The sequence below is a fragment of the Lactuca saligna genome, chromosome 7 (assembly GCF_052625555.1).
Source record: "Lactuca saligna cultivar CGN05327 chromosome 7, ASM5262555v1, whole genome shotgun sequence".
In the NCBI taxonomy this organism is placed as follows: Eukaryota; Viridiplantae; Streptophyta; class Magnoliopsida; order Asterales; family Asteraceae; genus Lactuca; species Lactuca saligna.
In genome coordinates, this window is record NC_136423.1 from 137,957,132 (window position 1) to 137,978,462 (window position 21,331).

The following is a 21,331-nucleotide window of genomic DNA, read 5'->3' on the forward strand; positions in this document are numbered from 1 at the left end:
GTCGATTCGCTTCAAACCCGCCCCATTGTCAGGTCTAGAGAGAGAGAGAGAGAGGATGTCCATTCTTTTATTTTTATTTTTAATTGATAAAATATTAAAATAAAAATATAATTTGATTTTGGACCAAAACTTTTTAAACCGAGTTCAAGTGTCCATAGTTTTTGGTAAATCACAAGCACCAATTCTACAGGTTACTCTGTTTTAAAAGACGGCTATTATTGTTGTTTTCTCTCGCTAATATTCTTTATTTGTTTATTTATTATTGATTTTTTGTTGTAGTTCTTTAAACCCAGCCCCGAGGTGGCAGCGGAGGGAAGGGATAAGGGTAAAGTAGCATAAATATGCCACTATGAACGCACAAGAGTCTTTCCCCTTTTTCTACATTTACTGAAACAAAGACAGATCCAGATCGGAACCACTGGTAGGCTCAACTAAAGATCCCGAAGCTCCAAGCTCTCTCCATTGTTCAGTTGAAGGTATCTCTCTTTGTCTTCTTCGCACACACGAGACCTAACAAAGCAGTTTCTATGTGTCTATTACATGGCTATTAACTGCTGATTCGTTCTTTTTTAAATTTAAACCTCCAACGTAACGTTTTTGACACAGTTCACAGATTCAATTTCTTTGTTTTTGATCGGAACGATTTCGTTAAGGACTTATTTTTAGTTTACTGATACTTTGAATTGATTGATTGTATGCTATATAGAAGTTAACATTACAGTTAATCGCATTGGAAAATTATGCTCAATCCCAACATTCATCAGCATTGGACTCTTTGCTTATGGAACTACAATGAATTAACCCTAACATTCGAAATTTTGAAATACGAACAACGATAAAACAGTATATTCAGATATCAATGTTCTAAGATCCAAAATTGATTGGGATCATGTGACTTTCGAGAACACTAAATCCATTTTGATATGCAGGTCAATCACAACTATAACAATGAGAAGACCATCATCAGGTTTATCTAGAAGAGATGGAGCTAGCATTCCATTTATGGGATCTTTACACCCAAAATCACGCCCATCACCTTTCCTTTCCATTGGGCTTGTACTACTGGTAAATCATTTGAATAAACATATTCTCATTTCTTCATGTTGCCCTAATCTCCATTTGTCCTAATTTCCCTTTCCTAAACATACAGTTTCAAATTCTTTGATTTTTTCAGGGGGCTTTTCTGATAATTGGGTATCTTTACAGTGGTTCAGGTTATTATCAATATTCATAATTATAGTTACTTAAACCTGTGGATGCTAATCTAAAACTAATCTTATATTTTGACAGGTGGAAACAATGCTGCTTTTAATAGACTTGAAGGTAAACACAAACCATTCAAGATACTATACAACTGAACATTATTTGTTTCACATCACAAGATTTGTTTACAACAATTTCCTTGTGTTTTATGAAGGTGGTGGATCATGCACATCTGAAATCTTTCAAGCATTGCCATATCTGAAAAAAGCATATGGAGAGAGCATGCATAAAATCCTCCATGTGGGCCCCGACACGTGTGCAGTGGTGTGGAATTTGTTAAAAGAAGGGGATGATAAAGAAACAGAAGCATGGGGTGTGGAGCCATATGATTTGGATGATAGTGATGCCAATTGCAAGAGTCTTATAAGAAAAGGAATTGTTCGTGTAGCTGATATCAAGTTTTCTCTTCCTTATAGATCAAAATCTTTTTCACTTGTTATTGTGTCAGATGCATTGGATTATTTGTCCCCAAAGTACCTCAATAAGACACTTCCGGAATTGGCTCGGGTTTCTTCGGATGGATTTATTATTTTCTCAGGTAAAATTGTATTTCTGTAAGTTTTTTTTAGTAAATGACCATTTTACCCTTTTGTTATGTTGTAATGTTATGATTATTTGTTGTACTTTGTTTTGTGGATTTAGGTTATCCTGGGCAACGGAGTTTGAAAGTTGCTGAGCTGTCGAAATTTGGACGCCCTGTAAGTTTTTTTTAGTAAATGACCTGTTTACCCTTTTGTTTAGAAACACCCGTATATATGTGTGTTTTCATTAGCTTAGTATATTAAGTCCATTAAGTCAGAAAAAAAGAAACAACGTGATGGACGAAATGATTTGTCTGATTTTGAGTAAATGACCATTTTACCCTTTTGAATAATTAAGATTTTTGGTAAATGACCGTTTTACCCTTTTGTTTAGAAACACCCCTATATATATGTGTGTCTTCATTAGCTTAATATATTAAGTTCATTAAGTCAGAAAGAAACAAACAATGCGTTGGACGAATTGATTAGTCTGATTTTGTGTAAATGACCGTTTTACCCTTTTGTTTAATCAAGATTTTTGGTAAATGACCGTTTTACCCTTTTGTTTAGAAACATCCGTATATATGCATGTCTTCATTAGCTTAATATCTTAAGTCCATTACATTAAAAAGAAGAGTAAATTACACGAATGGTCCCTATGGTTTAGGGTAATTTACGCGTTTGGTCCCTAACTTATTTTTTTAACTCGGAAGGTCCCTACTGTTTGTTTTTGTTACACGCTTGGTCCCTATATCTTACCTAAAAAGACTATTATGCCCTTAATTTTTTTAATTTATTTAAATAAACACCCTTAATCCCACCCCCTCAACTTACCTCACCTACTCCATCATTTTTTCCTCTTTAAATAATAGTCTTTTTAGATAAGATAGGGACCAAACGCGTAACAAAAATAAACAGTAGGGACCAAACGCGTAACAAAAACAAACCATAAGGACCTTCCGAGTTAAAAAAATAAGTTAGGGACCAAGCACGCAAATTACCCCAAACCATAAGGACCATTCGTGTAATTTACTTTAAAAAGAAACAAACAACACTTTGGACGAAGTGATTCGTCTGATTTTGAGTAAATGACCATTTTACCCTTTTGTTTAAAAACTGTTCTACATATGTACAATTTAAGTGCTTAATATATTAAAGTCTATTAAGTTAAAAAGAAACACACATTTCCCCTTACATCCTAACCTTTTACAACTTCGACGTCATTTAAAAATGTAGTTATTTACATAAATGACATATTTGCCCTTTTCTGTATTAGGCGAAACTACGAACTGCTTCTTGGTGGATTCGGTTTTTTGTTCAAAGCAGAATAGAAGAGAATGAAGAAGCAATCAAGAAGTTTGAATTAGCTGCAGCTGAAAAACACTATCAATCATCATGCCAGATTTTCCACCTTAAATCATTCATTTAAAACACCCCTCAAGGTTAATTAATTATTATTATAAAGTTTATAAACATTACACGATTCTGTATGTGTTTTTTAAAAAGAAGAAAAAAATTGGTATTTATTGTAAATTTTTGGTTTAGCATCATTCAAGATGATGTAGTTTGTTGTAACTTTATATGATATGTTTTTATGTAGTTTTGGATAATAGTGTCAATTTAGTCTGTTTGCTTAAAGAGTTCTTCTGGTTGCCTACTTTTTCATTCTTTTGGTGAAAAATGAAAATGCATTAGAAGCAATGTTCTTAGGGAAATTATTATAACTATTGTATCATTTTTTTTTTTTTTTTTTGAACCGGCAAATCTAACCTACTCCCAAACTACTGTATCATGTAACGTGTTGATAATAAATTTGAGAACTTTGTTAATTATTCTTTGGTTTAGGTCATTTTCACTCAGCGAACGAACTGTTTGTTTTATTTTACTTTGCTTAAACTATCATTAGTTACCGATTTATTTATTTTCATTTTAGTCATTGAATTTTTCTAGATGTTTTATTTTAATCATTGGATTTTGTTTAATCTATCATTAATATTAGTTATTGAACTTGTTTAAAATTTTCGTTTTAGTCGTTCTACTTTAGTATTATTATTTATAAAAAGGAAATCTCTAGTAAAGTTCTAAAATTTTGGTATAGTTTATGTTTTAGTCAGTGTTGTAAAAATCCCGACTAGGTCCCGATTAGTCCTTAGACGCTACTCGACCGATTAGAGGACCCCTAGCGATTAATCCCTACATATATAATGAGGGAAACATTATAAAATTATGAAATTTTAACATTTTGAAGAAGTTTTATCTCTATAAAAACTATTTGAGGCATGATTAGTGTTGTATTAATCATATTAATTTATTTTGATATCATATTAGTGGTATTTACTAAATTTGATATGATATTAGTCATATTTAATTTTTTAAAATTTAACAAATTAGCAATTAATGATACCTGATTAATCACCCGATTAATCTCTGTCTAGCCGATTAATCGTTTGACCCCAGTCCACCGATTAGCTAACGCCGAACGTTTTTTACAACCTTGGTTTTAGTCCTTTTTTTTTTGTTTATTTTATTTTATTTATTTATTATGAAAAAGTCATGAAAACCAATGTTTTAAAAAAAAGGTTTACTTAAATCGGTATAATGACCGGTTAGACCGGTGTATGTCGGCATTCGATTTGTATATATTTCAGATAACCTAATCGATTGAACTATTTAATTTTCTTTGGAATTGGACTGTTTTATTAATAGGTTATGTGAAATTCAATTATCCACGTCCAATAAACCGGTTCAAATAGTTTTTTTTACTGGTTCTATCAAATAGGTTCAACCCACTTTCTGAAGAAATTGTGTGGTTCAATCCAGTCTAGAACGTGACATAAAACCGACTATTGTTGAACCACTTTTGTTTCGGTTTCCTGGTCTAACCGGTTCAAACCAGTTTTAAAAACAGCAATGAAAATCGGTAAAGTGTTGCATTTCTTACCCCTATTGGCATTCCACGTCAAGGCATATCATTTATTTGAAAAAATCAAAATTTTTCAAAGGAAAATGAGAGGTTATTACACACAAAGGATGCCTCTTACCACTAAGTTAGAAGGATCTTATTCTTATAACTTGCCGAACATATATATATATATATATATATATATATATATATATATATATATATATATATATATATATATTAATTCCAGACCTAAAAAAAACAAAGAAAAAAGAGAAGAGGGGATCTAAAACTCTGGCACTCCCTCTCCCATACCAACCTCTTAGTCAATTGTGCTACAACTAAGACTGTAAATAAATCGAACGAATACGAACAAAGACTTGTCCATGTTCGTTTGTTTAAGTTAGGCGAACAAAAGAACGTATACGGACGGATAAACAAACGAGTTTTTTTGTTCATGTTCGTTTGTTTGTGTCCGTGAACACGCTAAACGGACATAAACGAACAAGGGCGGAGCTTTATACAGCCCCCCCCCCCCCCCCCCCCCCCCCTTGATTTTTTGGTTAAAAGAAGCCCCTATACTTTAATTTTATACATATTAGACCCAAAAATATAAAAGCTACCTGCATGATTACAACTCACTTTCTACAATGTATCCCATATATTCCACACAAAATCACAAACCAGTCAAATGAGATTCAGAGAGAAAAAAACACTACACAAATCATAGGAAGTAGTAAGATTGTGTGTATGATTAAGTACCTCTCCATCAATAATCTCCCGCTGGCCAAATCAATAATGAACGACAGAACAACCCTAGGAAACGGAGATGGCAGTGGAGACGGTGGTTGTGACATCCCCGAAATCACGATCAGAAAAGAGCGGTTTCATTTATGATTTTAAAATAATTTCAGAATAAATCCATTGATTTAAAAAGGTTGCGAAATTTGTTCCAAAAAAAAACAATATGGTAAAATAATGTTTATCAAAACATTTCTTTAAGAAATGTATTTTCATTTTATACTAAAACTCGGGATGTCATGTTCCGATACAGACACAAATTCATAAACAATAAAACATAGACCTTACACAGTTACATACAACTACTGGTCTATAAACAAAAATATCTTCACAAGCTCTCCAACTTATGCTCTCGCGCCACTACCTGTAATACAAAGAAACTGAGTGGGTCAGGCTTGAGAGTCTGGTAAGCATATAGGGTTTTCAACCCACAATAAATAATTATATTTAATTTCACCAACCAATAACAACCCGATTATCCATTACCGTTATCCTCACTTTACGTCCCTATGACAACAACTATTACAAAGGACCTAATCTAGGATTTTCATGGGGCGGACACTACTGCAAAGGGGTTTCCTCAGCTATGAATGTCCTAAGCCAACCATGAGGGGGATAGAATACAACAAATCAACACCCAAGTTCACTACACCTACAGGTTATGAGCCTACCAACGTTCCACTAAACTGTCTAGAAAAGTCCGTGGTCATTATCCATATTCTGTTGGACGACTAGATCACAATCACATCGAGGCCTCTCATCATTTTTATTTCATCACACATCACTATCTACCCATATTCTGCCCAACATATTCGTAGATAAAGTATACTTGTTTATATACAACTTAAAACCTGTATAACATATTCATTCAATACGCATACCAAATAAAAAATAGTATATAATCACATAACACATATTTCATAGAGTATAATTCATATATGTGTATTATCAGAAAGCAACTACACACTTACTCATATCATATATCTAATACATTCATCAATACTTGTATTAAAATCGTGTATATGAAATGAACTATGCACTCACTTGATAAGATGTTTATCGGACAGCACTACGGCTCTAAGTTTAGTATTCTTCGGTGAATCTGGGATATCTTCACACACCGGGCTTCTCGCGGGCAGAGCTTCGACTCGAAACTCTTTTCTTCTTGGGATCTTCAAGGCTTTGGGACTCGTTTTGGGTCTCGGGATGATACCGGGGCTTTGGGGGTACTTCAAGACGGCTAGAGAGAGTATCAGGAGTGAGAGAGTGAGGAATTAGCAACCATGGCCGGCTGCCCTTCAACTTCTATTTATAGGGCTGAATTTTTGTGGTCACGTCGTGAGCCACAACTGCTCATGTCGTGAGCTCAGTATGTCACTGTGTTCGTTATTCAGCCACTTGCTCTGGAAGGCTTTCATCACCTACTCACGTCGTGAACACTGTGCTCACGTCGTGAGCTCTGACATAGGTGGAAATTCGTGCCCTGAACTTTAGAAATTCATATCTTTTGCATACGAGCTCCGTTTTCGACGTTCTTTATATGCACGCGTAGGTGAGATTATGCTCTACAACTCTCGTTTAGACTCTGTCGGCTAATTTTGATTTTAACATTTATTATAGTATTTTAGTAGGTCGAGACAGAAAAACTCCGTTAGGAATTCACAACTCCTTCATCTGACGTTTGTTTTCATTTGTTTTTTCACCATTAGACTACTATCGACGAGATCTTCGATTTTCCTTTATATTGTTTCGGCTAGAAATCACTCGATCTCATATTCGAACTTTGGGCTGCATATTGCTGAGTCGAAACTTCGAAAAATCATAACTTCCTCATGCAAAGTCAACTTTAGACGATTTTTTTATGCACGCTCTCGGTCTAACGTATTCTACAATTTTCATGTAGATTACTAAGGCTAAATATTGACTTTGCATGAGGAAGTTATGACCTATCGAAGTTTCGCGACAGAACAGTACGACACTGTGTGACGTAAAGAGGATCGATGAAGACGGTGACCCAAGTTGAGGAGTAAAATAACAGAAATCGGTGAGTAGAGATGAGTAGACAATAGAAGAAGATCAAAAAAATAACACGTATGCCATGGCTACCCTGAACATACCACATGGAAAGTCTATCTCTAATAAAGAGCAAAATTTATGAAAGAAATAATAGTAGATGAACATGAACAAGACAAAAAACAAATCAACAAATTGGAAAAGAGAACTGTTCCTCAGGGAACACTCTTTTATAATAATAATAATAATAATAGTAGGTTGTAGCTCAATTGGCTAAGAGGTTCATTTGGGACAGAGATTGCTCTCTCCTCTCTTCTTTTTCTTTTTTAAAGGTGAAGAACTAATATATTATATACGTATGTTTAACAAGGAATACAACAAGATCCTTTTAGCTTAGAGTTAAGAGGCGTCAGTTGTCTACGGGAGGTCATTGGTTCGAATACATCCCCTTCTATTTTCCTTTCAAACAATCCGATTTTTTCAAATAAGTGATACGAGTTGATGTGACATGACACGTAGCATGCCGACTGAGTAGACCATTAGTTGAAAAAAAATTAAAATGCTAAATTTTACCCTTTTTTAGGATATTTTCAAACCCAAATGCATGTTGTATATGTTCTCATTTGAAGAATCAAAATGTTTTTATTTTTTTTAAAGAATTTTGAAAAGTTGGCCATACAGTTTTTGGTATCATCCCTTATAAAAAAAATTAACGTTTTTCTCGTTGTGAAAACTATCTCCAAGTAATCACAAAACAAAAAACGAATGTACATTTACTGTATATTTTTTATTTATGGAATTATGTAGGTATCAACTAAGTTTAATCAAGTTTCCTCTAAAGATTATTGAAACAAACTTTTTTAGAACTTACATGGGTTTACAAGGAACCAAATTACACTTTCTTTTAAAACATATTTATAGAGAAATTAAATATTCTCGTATTTATTCTTTCTATCCATCGTTGTTCTACCACTTTTAGATGATGAGAAGTGTAATATAAATTTATTAATTTTATTTAATATCATAGGTGTCAAAATCTTAAATGTATAGGAAGATGGTAGGAGAAAAAAATAGAAGCATATATGATTTTTCTTTTTTATAACAACTAACTCATATATACTTTAAATCCTATTTCTAAACTATATATTTATTATTACTTATATTTTATGTCAATCTACTTGTCTTGGCCAAACTTTGATAACTAATTGACATTCAAACGGTGACGTTACATTGCCATGACCTGGTTTGTGGAGAATTCTCTAGTAAATGAGCGCTGTCAGTGTTCAAGTTCTGAATTTATTATTTAATCTTAGGAAAAATATGAACATACTTTATTATATCAAAATAGGCTATAAAAATTAAATAAAAGGTCTTTCCATCATCCATCAAATTACAAATTCTTTTTGTACAAGTTACATATGTAGCAACATGACATCAACATATTTGACACGAATTACCTAAATTGTTAATGATGATCAACCGAAATGTATCCTTTTGGTACACTCTATGCATCTTATTATATATATTATTCATGTATATTCTATATTTCGTTTATGATTCGATGGAAGTTCTACATACATAATGGTTATATTTATATCAAAAACATTTTTACTAAATAAAAAATACACAGGAAGAACTTGCACTCACAGATTACTGCAATATATATAGGTTGATAATTAAAATGAAATAATAGTTTTTGTTGGAACAATTATCATCATTCTAGGTTTACATCTACCTTTCATATAAGAAGATTTGAACACTTCATTTTTGGCTAAAAGGTCGATAAAAATAGGCCGAGAAGTTTATAAAGTCACATAATGTGCATCGGTGTTTGTTCATATATAGTCCCTTCAAATTAAATCCCTTTATAAAAATATTATATTTTGTATATTATTTATATATGAAACTGAAAAACAGAAAAAAAAAATTTAACTGACCAGTCCAACAAAAGTTTGATTCAACCTGAAAGTTTGACACTTTAACTTTTATCAATTATCTTATGCATACATTTTGCACAAACTATACCGAAGGCATTATTATGCACGGATAATAGAAAACAACAAGAACCAAATGCATCCAAGAAACATACACAAAATCTATACAAAACAAATGCAATATTTTATATAAGATATCTTATGTTACGATACGTACCCAAAAGCATTAATTCAGTCGAATCTAAATATAGTTGCCACTTGTTTCATTTTTATTGGGTATTGGATGGCGTAAGCCCAAATGGGGGTTTAATTTGTGATTATTTTAAGACATTAACGCCACTTGTGTAATTTCAAGATTTGAAGCAAAGGTCTCTATGTCCAAAGGGGAAGTTTTGGCGACTTTGCTTAGATTTGCATGCTTAACTTATTCACCTTTGCACATGTCAAATGGTCATCCCAATATCACATAACATCCTATAAATACCGTTTTGTATTTCATGTCCCTCCATCATCGAACATCAATTATCCAACAAAGTAACTACAATTATGGAGTCATTTAAACTCTCATTTACACTTGTTTGTTTCTTTACCCTAGCAATTCTTCACACCATCAATGCCCAAAACTCCCAACAAAATTACTTAGATGCTCACAATGATGCAGCGCGTACTCCGGTGGGTGTCGCTGACATCATATGGAATGCCACTCTGGCTACCTATGCTGAAAACTATGCTAACCAGAGGAAAACAGACTGCAATCTTGTCCATTCTGGTGGACCTTATGGTGAGAACCTTGCTATAGGTAGTGGTAACTTCACAGGAACTGCAGCAGTGAATTTATGGGTAGCCGAGAAGACTTATTATGATTATGCCACAAAGACTTGTGCTAGTGGACACGTTTGTGGACACTATACTCAAGTGGTGTGGCGTAATTCTAATCAACTTGGGTGTGCGAGGGTTCAATGCACTAATAATAATTGGTGGTTCGTTATTTGCAGCTATTATCCTCGTGGAAACATCATTGGCCAATCTCCTTACTAGTGAACTTGATATGCTGGTGATTTATATATAGATAACATATAAATACACATATATGCATCTTTTTGGTGTAATAAAGAATAAAAGACTAAAAGTGATACTAAAATATTGTTTGTTTTTTGATTACTTGTACGTATTCATCTTCTTCTATGTTATCTTTTTGTAATTATGTATTTAGCAAATATCTATATTTATAGGAAGCAAGTCAAAAAAATACCATAACAGTAAATATTTTGATGATCTAATAGCTTGATAATTTCAATGACCTCAAGGGTTTAAATACAAGAGAATAAAACAGAAAAACTAGGAATATATAAACTAGGAAACTAAAACTAGATAAAGTAGGAATACATAAAGGCCAATGAATCTTGGATGACAAGCAAGGCAGAAAATATTATCGGTTTTCTTTACTCCCCCTTAAGTGGTGCATGAAGGTTACGAATGTCAAGCTTGTAAAGTAAAAAATGCATACGCTTGGCACTTAACGCTTTTGTGAGGAGATCAACAAGTTGGTCGTCAGTCTTGACATGCCGAGTCACAGTTTCTTAAGAATCCACTCTTTCTCTAACAAAAAAAACAATCAATTTCAACTTATTTAGTATGTTTGTGAAACATTGGATTGTTAGAAATATGGCAAGAAACTTGATTATCACAAAACAAAGTGGTAGGGCGAGTACGTGGTGCTTCAAGTTCCTTTAAGAGCCAACGCATCCAAATAGTCCGTCCTGGAACATCAAGTATAAGGACACCCAAGCTAGTCTGCATAACAATACGCAACAAGGTTCAGACCTCTTGCCTTTAGAAGTAAAATGCCTTGTCTATGTATGGCTTTTAGATAACAAAGAACACGATCTGCATCCATATGGTTTTGGCGAGCATCTGACACAAACTGACTAAGAACATTAACTGCATAAGCTATATCTGGTATGGTAGCTTGGAGATAAAGTAACCTTCCCATGAGTCTACGATAGCGACTGGAATCCATATTTGGACTTTTGTCATCATGTTCCAGCTTTGATTTTGGTTCCATAGGAAACAAACTAGGATGACAACCTTGTAAACCACAAATGTATATTGTCGTTGAGTTAATACAAAACCATCTATAGTACGTGTCACCTCGATTCCCAAAAAATATTTTAATACCCTAAGATCATTGATACCAAACTTTTCATCTAAATGCCTTTTGGTACTTTGTATCTTTGTATCATCATTACACACAATAATGACATCATCAACATATATTAATGTAATAACAAATGATTTCCCTTGCTTATATACAAACAAAGAGTGATCATCAGGTGACTGTCTTAAATCAAGATCAAGTAGAACTTCTGTAAATTTTTTATACCAATTTCTTGAAGCTTGTTGTAAACCATACAAAGACTTTCTTAACTTGTGTACTCGCGTCTCTTCTTTTCTTGAAAAACCCTATGGTATTTTCATGTAAATGTCTTGTAACAATCGATAAACTTTGGTCAGCGTTTGGCGGTCAAACCACCGCGAGCTGCTTTTCATTAAGGACCAATTGTGTGTAATTATATGTTTATGACGTATATTACAGAAATTATAATCATGATTACTTTCAGAATGTCTCAAACTGTTCAAACCATCTGTCGTTGAAGATCGGATCGAAAATCATCAAAAACTAATTATACTTGTGATGTTAAAATAAAATTTTGCATTAAGTATATTTGAGAGCTATGAATAAGAAATTTGAAAAAAAAATTATGTTCTCCTGATTCCGTGGATATAAAAAACATCCAAAACAGAGATCGTATGGGCAAGTTATGTCTATCTTAAGTTATAAAACAAGTATTTATCTGATTTTCGTAAAATGAACTGTAAACTGCATCGTTTGGGATAGCTACAAACCTTGTAATTCACTTTTGAGCACGCTTTTGAACTCAGATTATGGTATATTATTTTATTTTATTTTTATCAAATTTTTAATCTCGATCAAAATCAGATTCGTAAAATCTATAGAATCTGAATCAATTAATCGCGAAACCTAGAACTATTGATTTTGAAATGATTTCTATTACTGGCAATGCATTTCAGAAATGAATTAAAATTCCAATATGTTTGAGGTAAATTTTAACGATAGAAAGAACACTATATTTTCTAAATATGCGTGCAATCATATAAATATGTGTATGTGTATTAGGGATGAAAGTGGGTCCAAACCCGGATCGGGTGGACCCGGACCCGGAAAACATGAAACCGGTTAATGAGGTTTTGAAGAACCGGAAACCGGACCGGTATGTAGGAACCGGTTCTGGTTCGGTTCCAGGTATAGTACCGGGTAAAGTGGGTCTAGAACCGGAAAACTTGGAAACATCAAAGCGGGTGGGTTCGAATCGGATAAAGTGTGTTTAGAATCGGAAAAACCGGAACATTTATGGACCTCATGAATCGAGTCTGCCACCCATTCCTCGATAATTTTGTAATCGTCTTCATTGATGATATACTCATATACTCTCGAAGTAAGGAGGAGCACAGTCAACACCTATACCAGATCTTGGAAACTCTGAGAGCCGAGAAGCTATATGAAAAATTCTCCAAATGCGAATTCTAGATTTGCAGTGTAAACTTCGTGGGTCATGTAGTCAGTGAGGAAGGAATTTATGTGAATCCTTCCAAAATCAAGGCTATTGAAGGCTAGACGATTCCGAACACACCAACAAAAATCCGACAATTCTTGGGTCTTGCAGGATACTACCGAAGGTTTATTCAGAACTTCTCCAAGATAGCCAAACCCATCACAACTCTAACACAAAAAGGCGTACCCTTCAACTGGACGGACAAACAAGAAGCTACTTTCCAAACCTTGAAGCGAGCCCTCTGTAGTGGTCCGACATTGTCTTTATCGGAGGGAATAGAAGACTTCGTGGTGTATTATGATGCCTCGAACCAAGGGCTAGGTTGTGTGCTGATGCAGCGTAGAAAAGTGATTGCATATGCGTCTAGACAGTTAAAGACCCACGAGGTAAATTACACCACCCATGATCTCGAGCTGGAGCAGTGGTCTTCACCCTAAAGATTTGGAGGCACTACCTCTATGGTACAAAGTACACCATCTTTACGGACCATAAAAGCCTCCAGCACATTCTAAATAAAAAGGAACTGAACATGAGGTAGCGAAGGTAGGTTGAGCTGCTAAATTATTATAAATGTGAGATCAAGTACCACTGAGGAAAGGCTAACGTGGTAACCGATACCCTAAGCAGGAAAGAATACTCAGGTCGCCAGGTGAAAACATGATCAATAACCATCCACTCTCATCTAACCACACAAATCAGGGAAGCTCAATTAGAGGCATTAAAGCCAGAAAATGCCACTAATGAAACACTGTGCGAGATGGATAAGAATATGGAAGTCAAGGGAAATGGAGCTTATTACTTCATGGAAAGTATCTGGATCCCAAAATTTGGAGGATTCAAGGACATGGTCATGAACGAAGCGCACAAAACACGATACTCCTTCCATCTAGATTCCGAAGATTTACCTGGACATTAAACAACATTATTGGTGGCCCAACATGAAAGCATAAGTTGCCACTTACGTCGGCAAGTGTCTCACTTTTACCAATGTTAAAGTGAAATATCAGAAGCCATCGGGAATGTTACAACAGTCATTAATACCCGAGTGGAAATGGGAAAGGATCACCATTGATTTCATAACCAAATTACCTAAGACAGTGGACGGATTGGACACTTTCCGGGTGATTGTCAATAGGCTAACAAAATCCGCCCATTTCTTACCAATAAGGGAGATGTACAAAATGGAGAGGCTAACACGAATCTATATAAAAGAAATTGTGAGACTCTATGGAGTGCCGATATCTATTATCTCGGATTGAGATAGTAGATTATTTCACGATTTTGGCAGTCGCTCCAGAAGGCAATGGGAACACAACTAGACATGAGCATTGCTTACCACTCTCAAACCGACGGCCAAAGCGAGCGAACCATCCAAACGCTTGAAGATATGCTCCGAGCCTGTATGATTGATTTCTTTAGGGCATGGGATACCTACTTGACCTTAATCGAGTTCTCATACAATAACAGGTATCACATCAACATTAAGGTTGCTCCTTTTGAGGCTTTGTATGGTCACAAATGCAGATCGCCTCTTTGCTAGGCTGAGGTGGGAGAAACCCAGTTGGCAAGGGGACAAACACCAAATAGCACTCTTATAGGACCCGAGATCATTCGGTAAACGACGTAGAAAATAAATCAAATCAAGGCACGACTCCAAGCATCGCGAGACCGACAAAAGAGTTATGCTGATAAACGGCGGATATAACGACCCAAATTCTTTTCGTTAGTTAGTCCAATGTTATATAGGATTATGTGCTTAGTATAAAAGAAAATGAACAAAAGAAGATTAATTTGAAATTTTAAAGATTTAATTGAGATTTACATAATTTATAGGATTTAATTAATAATTAAAATGTATTAAATCCATTTAACTAATGTGAGATTTATTTAAAAAAATATTAAAAAATAAAATAAATAAAGAATAAATAAGTTAGGATTAAAAGAGAAAGGGGTCATGACGTCATGTAACATTTAAATTAATTAAACGATGTTAAATCTAATAAAAGGAAACCAAGATGTAAGTTAAATTAATAAAAAGAGTCAAATATGATTCCATAAAAGTTAAAGTGGGTTAGATGCAAATTATGGAGGATTAAATAAAGAATGTACAGAAAAATTAGACTTGGTTATTCAATAAGAGTAAAGTTCAGGAACCAAAGTTGTAAGTTCGTTTTAAATAACCCTATTCAATTAATACAAACTGTCGCATCCTATCTTCTTCTTCGTTTCCGTTACCAGACGACTTATATGCCTTTCCCCTACACCCTAGTAAATCCAATCGGCGGATTCTAAATACACCCGAAAATAAACCATTGTTAAAGTCAAAAACCACTTTGACTTTAATTAACCCAATTTGATGGGATTTTAAACGATGATTACTTATTAAATTGATTACTTATTAAATTGACATATTATATTGGACACAGGAAAGTAACCTCTCTAAATAAATTATTGATATTGTTATACCCATTTATAAAAACTTTCATTTATAACCCTCTAACATATATTATATTTATAATTTTTACCTTCACCTATTAAATATTTTATAATAAGAAGTAACTTAATATTTCAATTTTATTTTGTGTACTTATAGAATTTATTTTGTATAATTACTTAATCAATTTTATTTTGTATAATATCTCAATTTTATTATAGAGATTTTCATATAATATTTTAATTTTTTTTAAGTTTTATTATTAACGATATCAATCGGGCTGTAAGATGAACCTAACGAACATGAATATGGATTTGTTCATATTTGTTCATTTAACCTTAAACGATAAGTAATGATCACAAACAATTAAAGAACAATAAAAAACATAATATGATATTTTTTCACAACTATAATAAATAAAATTTTCATTTTCATTTGCCACCGTTTTGTCAAACAGTGACATATATTAATTTTATTAATTATTAGGGACACCAACAACATAAATATTACAATTATTACGTGGTGCATTCGGCGGAAAACAAGTTGACGAACCTTGTTTGTTTAAAAAATAGACGATTACACCATACTTATTAGCACCAATGAGGAATTTAGTATCTGACTATATATATATATATATATATATATATATATATATATATATATATATATATATATATATATATATATATATATTATACCTGAATATACATATTTGATCAAAGGTTGGATTTTAAGAGGTACAAGGCATAATGCGATTTGTACAATGAATTTATGCAACAAATTTTATCTGGTCAACAATCAACTAAATCTCCTTTTGTCTCTCGAAGACAACCGAGTCCTGAAGTCTTCTTGAAGCCCGAGATGTTGGCAAAAATCTTTCAATTCTGGTAACCCCTCCCCTTATATTAGGCATTCTTCTCCTTCTCGAATATCATTTCCTGTTTCTCTTTCTATGAAGCAGATTTTCTTCCTCTCTCAGCCAGAAAACCCTAACACCACTCACCACCACCCGTTTACCCCTGCCACCACTGAACCATCAACATACTAACGGACCCCCCTGCTACTTTATATCGACTAAAAGAGGTGAAGCACCCCGATTACTATTGGACCAAACCTATTTGATTTCGGATTTCACGGATTGAGAAGGACCAAACCTACACCCATAGATTTCTACATGTATTTTTTTTGTCCGTTTTGATTTCCATCTTGATTTCCCTTGCCATCTCTAGAAGTTGATTTCACCCATGTTTTCTTGTAAACATATGGAGAGGGATCTGATGAACCCATGTTTTGACCTATAATTTGTTAAATCAGATGGAGATGGATTCTATTAACCCACATCTTCCACCGCCATCTTCACCCTCTCTTATTTCTACTTCCTCCACAATATTTCTTGCCCATCTCTCCTTTTTTATTTGTAGGAAATAATTTATCTTTCTATAAAATGGTTCTAGATACAAGTGGTTTGTGAGATGGTTCTTCTTGCTCTACTGTTATTCACAAATGAATACACTGCTATTAACAAAAGTGTACATATGAAACGTGCATATATGCATAAACGTTGAAAATGCATACATTTACGACGTGCTTCTGTAGGAACAACTTAATATTATAAGCCACTATTTTTATAAATACTGGTCTCAAAAAAATGTTGGTTAGATTATGAGTTTTAGTTGAAATAATGTATTTCACGCAATAACTCTTTATGTAGAATATAAGCAGAATAATTTGGCCTCAAATTCATCAAACTTGTACAACAAAATATTAACATACCCCGAACTATATAATTCAAAACTTAAGGATATAATTTGTAATTAATATAAAAAGAAAGTTGAATATTAAAAAAATAATTATTAAGAATTTATATTATATTAATTATATTGTTGTGAATGTAATTGGAAAGAATGAAAATAATACAAATAAGATGATTATTGATGTAATGTTTGAACATATCACTAACAACAAATTCGATTAATCTATTTTACAAGAAAAAAAAAACAATACTTACAAAGAAAACCAAGTAAAATATATGTTTACATTATTTTCATAACTACAATATATAATTTATATATTGAAATAAGATGCTGATATTACTTTACCTATAAAATTGTATGTAAAGTAAAGGACTATATACGTAAAATTTGTTAATACATGTGATGAATTATTTAATTTAAAGATAGAAAAGATCATAATCCAATTAATACATAATTCGAAGGCCATAAATGTATAATTATTATATTGTGATGGGAAAATTAATATATAATATGAAGAACAATGATAATGATTGCTGCTTTATCAAGTCAAACTGGTTTTTGACTTTAAAAAATGGTTTTGAAGGTAGTTTTAGGTGTGAATAACAACACCCACGAATTACATCCCTCCTTGGGCAGCCCTGCCATATAAGCGAATCGACCAAAGAGAGAGAGCGAGAGAGACAGAAGGAGGTTTTGCGGTGCTGCTGTGCAGTTGCGTTCAATTCCCGGTAAGCTTTATGTTCCTTCTTTTCTTTCCTGATACCTGCCGATTATGCTTCCTCTTTCCTGTCATAGTTAAACAATAACGAGGCATAGGTGCAGTTTCTGTTTTCACGATTTTGCTTCCCTAAGTCCACCCTTCTTAAACCATGAAAAGATCCCATGTTGTCCATGTTCTTTCTGCCTATTCCATAAAATCAACTATATATAGCATCTCCTTCAGTATACTAATGAATTTCGTGGATTCTTGGTACCAAATACAACGGTAACGGATATCTCGGCTGGTTGTTTAGTTCATACCCACTAGCCCTCCAACATTGACTTTCTTGATTCCTACTCAACGTCTTGTATATTAAGAAAGAAAAAGAGACATGGAGAACTACATATACATAATTCATGAAGGCACACTGTTTTGCATATGAATATTATACTTATTTCATTCTAAGATCCTTAGATGTATATAATATTAAATCGAATGTATTAATATTCATGGGTTATGAAATATAAATAAAAAAATGTCATGCCCTCCATATAATTAAGTTTATGTTTAATCACTTTTACTAGGCTACGAAGTTTGTGAGTTGGATTATTAATTCAAATTATAGGTTTTTAAATATAATATAAATAAAATAATAATAGTTATAATGGTAAACTCCATATTTGGATTTTTGGGATTTAGGTCACCAAAGATTCAAGTGAATCGGAAATCAGTAGATTGAATTCTTGATTTTTAGTCATAACTATTATTATGATAATTTAGTCTCTGGCAACGTGATGATTTAACTAATTAAGAAGTGAACACTAATTAATTAATTTAATATGAACTAACTTACGTGCTTATGTGTTTAATAGGGGAGGACTTGAGAACTTCAAGTGAGTTCAAGACTTGGAATAGAAGGAGGATTTCATCAATGCTAAAGGTGAGTTCATAGTTTTAACGTACTAAGGTTACATTATTGAAATGTGCAATCCGTAGATGATGATTTGATTTACTTTAGGATGACTGTGTCATTTCATGTGCTTGATGATAATATGATATTTATGATGCTAATATATGCTTTATGCTAATGCCATGTTATGACCTAATTGCTATGTTGCTTACACTTTGATGTACTTGATATATATGACATGCTAGTTTAAGTTGCTTGAAATATGATGTATGGTTATGTTTTGATGTGTTGGTTATGAATACATTGCATGTTTAATACACATTTATATGGTATGCATTACATGCTTTACTTAATGTATAAATGACTTTGCAAGGTTATGCGTAGTGGGTTTGGGTAGTTTGATGATCTTTTCTTAAAACCTTATCCGGATCATTGAGGGTGCCTACTAGGTTGAAAGAGTACCTATAGGAAGAGCTATAGCCACAACGGTTGTTAGTTGCTGGTCTTTTTAGATGACCGTGTGACACATGATTTGCGGGCACTTCGGTGTTCGTGAGCTGAAGTGATGTTGGTCCCTCGTTCGAGGCCATCACAAACATCACGTGGGAATCAGGAGGTGTATCGGTAGAATTGGCACCATTTGTATTGATCCTGAACGACACCGCGAAGTACTTGTACTTTGCAAAGTCGGAGTAGCGAAAGTGGAGTCACGGGGTTGGTGTTTCGGGTGGAAGTCATGAGTCACTTAGAGCATTCGGTTGGCTGTGCACACAAGTAGTGAACGAGGTGTTTCTCTTGGGTTAGGTAGCACTAAGGGATACTTTTCTATCAATCGGCTGGATAGATATAATAAAAGGTTGAACATGTAACAAAAGGTTGGTTGCATATTAAAATGTTGAATATATAACAAAGGTTGGTTGTATATTAAAAGGTTGAATATATAACAAAAGGTTGGTTATTAATAAAATGTTGAACAAGTAAAGGTTATCTATATATAAAATATAATTGTTTACATGCTATTCAGTTGTTTATATGGTATTTGGTTGAGCATATATGTTATGTGGTAGAATTGTAGTTGAACATTTATGCATGTATGTAGTGGAATATATGACTGGTTAACTATATTATGTGGTTGTATTGATATCTTTATTTGTCTATCATTTTTATGTTTCATCATAAAATGAATGATTGACCCATTTAGGGTTTGTATGTTTTATGTGCAACTTTTTGAACTCACTCAGCTTGGGCTGACACTTGTATCTTTTTTCCTTTGTGCCTTTTGGGCTGACACTTGTATCTTTTTTCTTTTGTGCCTTATGATCGGTGCAGGCAGTTTAGAAGATTGACCTTGATGAGAAGGGTCTTATGGGTAGTAGATTTATATTAACGATATCACTCTTGGACACGTTTTTGATTATTTACTTTAAAATACTATTGTTTACAATTTAAAAGGTTTGGAATTATGTTTGAATTTTTGAAGTAACGTTGTGGTTTTGAAAATGTTTAAATAAAAAAAACTAAGTCTTCCGCTAACGTATTCTGTTAAATAAATGTTTTAAAAAAGAAAAAAATTATGGTAAAAATCACAACGTTACAGTGGAAGCATCTGGAATTTCAAATCGGAGATCGGGTGCTATTGAAGGTCTCTCCCTGGAAAGGGATGATCCGTTTTGGGAAGCGGGGAAAACTAAATCCGCGATACATCGGGCCATTCGAGATTCTTGCCCGGATTGGTCTGGTGGCTTATAAGGTGCAGCTACCTGTGGAGCTTAGTAACGTATGCCCCGTGTTCCACGTGTCGAATCTGAAAAAGTGCTTATCATATGAAACCCTCTTCATCCTCTGGATGAGATCGAAGTAAAAAAGAATCTCCTGTTCGTCGAAGAGCCGATTGAGATAATGGACAGGGAAGTGAAGCGTACAAAAAAAATTCGCATCGCGATTGTGAAGGTTCGATGGAACGCTAAGTGTGGACCGGAATTCACATGGGAACGCGAAGATCAGATGAAGCAGAAATACCCTCACCTATTCTCTAGTTCTTTGTATTATCATTCAAAAGAATTTCAGGACGAAATTCCCTCTAACGGGGGTGATGTCACAACTAGTATTTTTGGCTAGGAAATTCTGTCTATATGTAATCAACTCTTGTTGTAGCTTGTAACTCTAAGTTGAAGTTATACATAATACTCATTCAAAAACAACTATTCGAATCAAAACTCATTCGTGAAGCCCTAAACATAATTCAATACATTTCATACACTTAACTGTGGATTTGTAACCCTAATGTTCCGGTTCAAACTAAGATTTGACCAGGATCCTTTTATTGGGCATGTTGGGCCAATAAACCCACAACTTGATTATTTTGGGCTAAGAATCCTCATTTGGGCTCTAAATGGACCCACATTCATTAAACTATAACATTTTGGGCCATAAGACTTTTTATGAGCCTTATTGGACCTAAAAT

At 33.7% G+C, this 21,331-nt stretch overlaps 2 protein-coding genes and 1 long non-coding RNA gene across 3 annotated transcripts; all 3 read left to right on the forward strand.

The window, feature by feature from the left end:
• Positions 1 to 288: 288 nt before the first annotated feature.
• Positions 289 to 3,422, forward strand: LOC145005732 (putative pectin methylesterase CGR2). The gene is made up of 7 exons (XM_078964842.1): positions 289 to 476; positions 930 to 1,065; positions 1,175 to 1,214; positions 1,291 to 1,323; positions 1,418 to 1,801; positions 1,906 to 1,961; positions 3,061 to 3,422. The coding sequence occupies exons 2-7, from the start codon at positions 949 to 951 to the stop codon at positions 3,211 to 3,213; spliced, it is 783 nt and encodes a 260-aa protein (XP_078820968.1). The 5' UTR covers positions 289 to 476; positions 930 to 948; the 3' UTR covers positions 3,214 to 3,422.
• Positions 3,423 to 9,957: 6,535 nt separating this feature from the next.
• Positions 9,958 to 10,714, forward strand: LOC145004593 (pathogenesis-related leaf protein 4-like). Its single transcript, XM_078963540.1, has one exon. The coding sequence runs from the start codon at positions 9,981 to 9,983 to the stop codon at positions 10,470 to 10,472; it is 492 nt and encodes a 163-aa protein (XP_078819666.1). The 5' UTR covers positions 9,958 to 9,980; the 3' UTR covers positions 10,473 to 10,714.
• A 7,076-nt stretch (positions 10,715 to 17,790) lies between these two features.
• LOC145005944 (uncharacterized) lies at positions 17,791 to 21,051 on the forward strand. The gene is made up of 3 exons (XR_013662722.1): positions 17,791 to 17,985; positions 18,830 to 18,897; positions 20,197 to 21,051. It is a non-coding gene; the product is annotated as an uncharacterized LOC145005944 (long non-coding RNA).
• The last annotated feature ends 280 nt before the right edge of the window (positions 21,052 to 21,331 follow it).

Excerpts from the sequence above, each read along its gene's own strand:
- LOC145004593 (XM_078963540.1), top strand. The coding sequence starts at position 9,981 with ATGGAGTCATTTAAACTCTCATTTACACTTGTTTGTTTCTTTACCCTA.
- LOC145005732 (XM_078964842.1), top strand. The coding sequence starts at position 949 with ATGAGAAGACCATCATCAGGTTTATCTAGAAGAGATGGAGCTAGCATT. Across the intron at positions 1,066-1,174 it reads CCATTGGGCTTGTACTACTG|GGGGCTTTTCTGATAATTGG; the intron begins GTAAATCATTTG and ends TGATTTTTTCAG. Across the intron at positions 1,324-1,417 it reads TGCTTTTAATAGACTTGAAG|GTGGTGGATCATGCACATCT; the intron begins GTAAACACAAAC and ends TGTTTTATGAAG.